The sequence below is a fragment of the Phoca vitulina genome, unplaced genomic scaffold, assembly GCF_004348235.1.
Source record: "Phoca vitulina isolate PV1807 unplaced genomic scaffold, GSC_HSeal_1.0 scaffold4, whole genome shotgun sequence".
Classification (NCBI taxonomy): domain Eukaryota; kingdom Metazoa; phylum Chordata; class Mammalia; order Carnivora; family Phocidae; genus Phoca; species Phoca vitulina.
In genome coordinates this window covers 15,476,799-15,481,267 of record NW_022589707.1, presented here as the reverse complement: position 1 = coordinate 15,481,267, position 4,469 = coordinate 15,476,799, and the positions used below count along the sequence as shown (strand labels likewise).

At 41.2% G+C, this 4,469-nt stretch overlaps 1 protein-coding gene across 2 annotated transcripts in view; it reads left to right on the top strand.

The window, feature by feature from the left end:
• Positions 1 to 1,679: 1,679 nt before the first annotated feature.
• KLHDC10 (kelch domain containing 10) overlaps positions 1,680 to 4,469 on the top strand; it is a 50,459-nt gene continuing 47,669 nt past the window's right edge. Inside the window, exon 1 of one of the 2 annotated variants that reach the window (XM_032401573.1) lies at positions 1,680 to 1,986. In XM_032401573.1, coding sequence (XP_032257464.1) covers positions 1,815 to 1,986 — 172 coding nt within the window. In that variant the 5' untranslated portion in view covers positions 1,680 to 1,814. The remainder of the gene's footprint in view (positions 1,987 to 4,469) is intronic. The other variant, XM_032401574.1, reaches the window with a different exon arrangement.

Sequence of the window (4,469 nt, the reverse complement as noted above, 5' to 3'; positions counted from 1 at the left end):
AGAAATTTGTGTATCCTGTAGAATTTCCACAGTCTGGATTTTGCTGTTTGCATCGCTGTAGTATTTTTTTATATTCCTCTATCCTCTGTATTTCTTATAAATTGGTAGTTAAATATAGATACCTGATGAGATTCAGGTTCAATTTTTTTTGATAAGACTGCTTCATAGTTATGTTTATTCTAGAGGCACATATATGTCATCTTTCGTTTTGTGATGCTAGCGGTGGCTGTTCAATAGGTTGATAAATTTATCAGGGGTTGCAAAATGGTCATATTGTATCATTCTTTATTCCTTGGAATACTCCTGTAAAAAGAAAATTTCCTTCATCTACTATTTGGTTTACTCAATGGTACAGTTTCTTTAGAAAAATTAGCACTTATTGACTTTGAGTTTTCATATTTTAGAGCCATCACCTTTTTTTTTTCCAGGTCTCAAACATTTTCATAAGCAGTGTGTGATAGGGTTTACTGGGTAAAACACCTGCCCCGAGGGACTAAAAGTAGGAAAATGAGGCGGGGCCAGTGGTGACATGAAATTTGACCAAAAGCCTATGCATCCTCAGCTACAGCAGATTTTCTCTTTTTTCCTTGCATCACATAAGGTTCTCCTATATAAAAGTTTACACTAAAAAAAAAAAAAAAAAAAAAAAAAAAGCCACCATATCTAAGAACCTTGAAAAGTTTTGTTTTTCTTGAAGAATACATACGCTTTTCCCTTATCATTGATAAACATCAGTAAACTATCTGTATTTTCCTGCTTAGCACTGCGCCCAGTAAGTTCAAAGCCAAGTTTTCTGTTTAATTTTGGAACAATAGGAATTTCTGATCTGTATATCTGCATTTTTCTTCGATCTTGATCTTCCATATCTGGTGATTCAAATTTTCTACAAGCAAAAAAAGGTTTGATTGAACAAAAACATTTTCATATAGCCATCAGTCATTTTTGGGAAGTACCTTTTTCTTGGCACTCTTCTCACTGCTAGGTGTTATTTTAAAAATCTTCACTCACGTAATAAGCCAGAAATGGTTTCTTATTGGGGTCTTCATTTGTATTTCTCTGATTACTGGTGAGCTTGAACATTTTTCATGTTTATTAACCAGGTTTAAAATTATTTGTTTGCTTAGGAGGTGGCTTGTATTTAATTAAGGGAGGAGCTCAGCCAGTCAACTCAAAGACAGATAAATGAAACCCAGGAATACCTCGCTCTTAGATTTAAGCTTCGACTCCGCCTCTGGTTTTTTCCTCTTCCAACAGAGCCCTTTGTGTATGTCAACCGTCAGGGAAAGGGATCTCAGTCTGCAAAGCCGGCGGAACACTGTATTGCTCCCAAATATGTGTATTATGTGCTTATCCTACTTCCTATTTCTGATTTCGGTGTTTATGAAAAGAGTTCCTGAATCCTAACCGTGCCTGGAGGACCGGCTGTCGCGGGAACTCTTTCTGCAGGAGTGGTTTCTCTCACTCGGCCTTCGATTGGCCCTCCTGATCCCGCAGGAGTCGCCGCGACGCGGGCTTGCTTAGCGCGGTTGATGCGTGTGTTGAGTGGCTGCTTCTGCCTTTCTCTCCCCCCACTTTTTTTTTTTTAGCCATAGCTATGGTTACCACGTCTCTCCCCGCCTCTCTCCACCTACCAAGAAGGCGGCTGGCTATTGGCTGCCTGTCACCAAGTAAGCCAGTCATTGGTCACTGATGAGAACAGGGCGCTCCCCCTACCCCTGTCTCCCGGGTCTCTTGAGGAGCCCAGGAAGGAGGCTCGGGTAGTGCCGCCGGGCCAGGGGCTGCCGGGACCCAGCTACGGCAATCGTTAGCGGGTCATGTCGGCCGCCCAGGGCTGGGACAGGAACCGCCGGCGGGGAGGAGGCGCCGCAGGCAGTGGCGGCGGCGGCGGAGGTAGCGGGGCCGGCGGGGGCAGTGGGGGCAGCGGGGGTCGGGGGACTGGCCAGCTCAACCGCTTCGTGCAACTCTCCGGGCGGCCGCACCTGCCAGGTGAGTCGTGGGACAGGGTCCTGACAGGTTGCGGGCGCGGTAGGAAGGCGACTGCTACCTTTTCTTTTCTCCCTGGCTTTCTTTTCCTTGGGAGGAGGAAAGGCAGGCCCCACGCATAGCAGAGGGACTGGGGCATAGAGAAAAGGAAAGGTGTCTTTGAGGTCAGGGAAGGAGCAGGAACACAGCGAAAGGAAGTATTTTTGCTTTGTTGAAAGCTCTGTGCTGAGAGTTGTCTTTTCTTTTCAAAGGAGAGGCCGCTGTTTCATTGACATTCCTAAATATTTCGCCTATTCTGTTCCCAGTCTCGTCCTCTTCCGCAGTTTTATCTTGTCAAAGAAAGACATTGGCGCCTAGCTGTTGAGAAATTATTTTTATTTATTTTATTTATTTATTTATTTATTTATTTATTTTGAGAAATTATTTTTAAAAGGGTGCTAGATTGAGGAGAGAAGAGGGAAGAGCATTCCAAAGAGTGATTTTGTAAAAAACACCTCGAGTGTGTAAGAGTTAGGCATTCTGAGACAAAGCAGGAGGAAAGGCGCGGGGGTGGGGTAAGGGGGACGGGAGGGGGTGTTGGGGTGTGGGTGGGAAACAGAACCAAGAGAATTAGCAAGAACTAGTTAAATTATTAATATTTTGGAATGTCCAGAGCAGAATGGCGAGCGTGATCGGGATTTTAAGGGGAGAAAATGAAGATCAAGAATCTACTTAGTGACAAAATTATGCTGCCTTTACTATATAAAAACAGTTGATTGAGAATTGGAAAAATGCACCTAATGTGATTATTTTACGTTTTGACCTACAATTTCCTATCCTTGGGTTCAGATGCCTAAAAAACAAAGACAAATCAAATCGATGTGTGTGTGCAGACGATTTTAAAAAGAAACATTTGTAAGTGAAGTATCGTAGGGGGAAGATAGGGAAGCAAATACTACACAGAATGTCAAATATTATATTGGGCAAGCTTATTTCTACTTTGAAGAGAACTATCAGGAATGATGTGTTAATCATTCACCATATTGTTTGTGAATAATGTTGAAGTTGATTTTATCAGTGATGTATTTGTTTAACCGATGAGTTTTGAGAACATGATGGTTTTTGAATTCGTTTTACTAGCATGCTTGTACTTCCAAGTAGTCAAAAATTATTTGATTAATTTGAAGATAACAAAGGGAATTTTGCACATTGAATGAAGACAGTCACTTGTTTGTGATGAGGTTATTGATGTGTGTTAGAAATGCACATTAACATTTCTGTGTGCCATTAAAATTAACATTGAAGCAGTTTTAAATAGTCAAATATGTAATCTACCAGGAGTTGGGTTTGAGGTGATAGTATCAAACTGGGTATTCTGGATTGCCAAGTATGTGATCTTTAAAAAAAGGAAAAAAAGGAGAAATCCTTTTTCTTACCCCAAATTAATAGTGAAAACTTGTATTTTTGTGTGTTGGCTGATTTGAAGATAAATCTTACCAAAGACTATTACCAGTTTGCCCTCTACTACTACTTATATTTAGGTCTTTGATCTCAGATTAATTATACCATGGGCTTGGTATAGGCATTCCCAGGCTCAAAGAACCTGGTTGGTGCTCTTCCTCACTGCCACCACCTGATGGCAGTGGAAGCCACGATTTCTGATATGGGGCTTAGGTGTGGGGCTATTTCTGCATTTCCTTAGCAGACAAGGCCAAGAACAGCCATTTGTCCAGAGGTAAAGATAAACGTGTTTAAGCTGTGAAAATTCATGCGATGAATGAATTTCAGCCTTTTCTTTCTACTTTCTTTTCCCCTTGATTGGTGCTTCATTCTTCCTTCCCAAGTAGGCGGCCTCTGTCATTTATTCACTATCAGAATCGGGAACATCTGATATCTCAATATATTTGGAATTCTTGTACACCAATTCATTATTTTCCCCAGCATGACATTTTAAGTCTCTTCCCCCTTCCCCCCCTCCCCCGGATTGAAAGGTTGTATATTGAGCTGTTTAAAAAGATTTTAGGTGATGGTGAGGGATAGAAATGTCTAGGGCAATTTTATGGCTGACCCTGGAGGTTAAACATTTTTTTCTTTTTTAAGTTTTTGTAGCCAACTTTCTCCATTGAATTCTAATCCCATTTTCCTTTTTTTTTCATCATTCTCTACCAAGACTTCCAGATACTAAGCATCCAGAACCCTTTCTTACTTTTTGCACACCCACTATCCAGTCCCTGGTGAAACAAAATAGAACAACCTGGTCTTCCTGGAGTGTTCTCTCTCTCCTTCAGTGATAGCATCTTTATCCATGCAGTCAGGCAAACCTGAAATTTGGGCATCTTCCTTAAATTTTCTTCTCGCTTGCATTTCAGGTGTAATTAATCACCCAGTTCTGTTTATTTTATTTCTACTATAACTCCAGTCCATGCTGCCATCATATCTCACTTAGGTTTCCTGCAGTAGCTTTCTTTCTTTCTTTCTTTCTTTCTTTCTTTCTTTCTTTCTTTCTT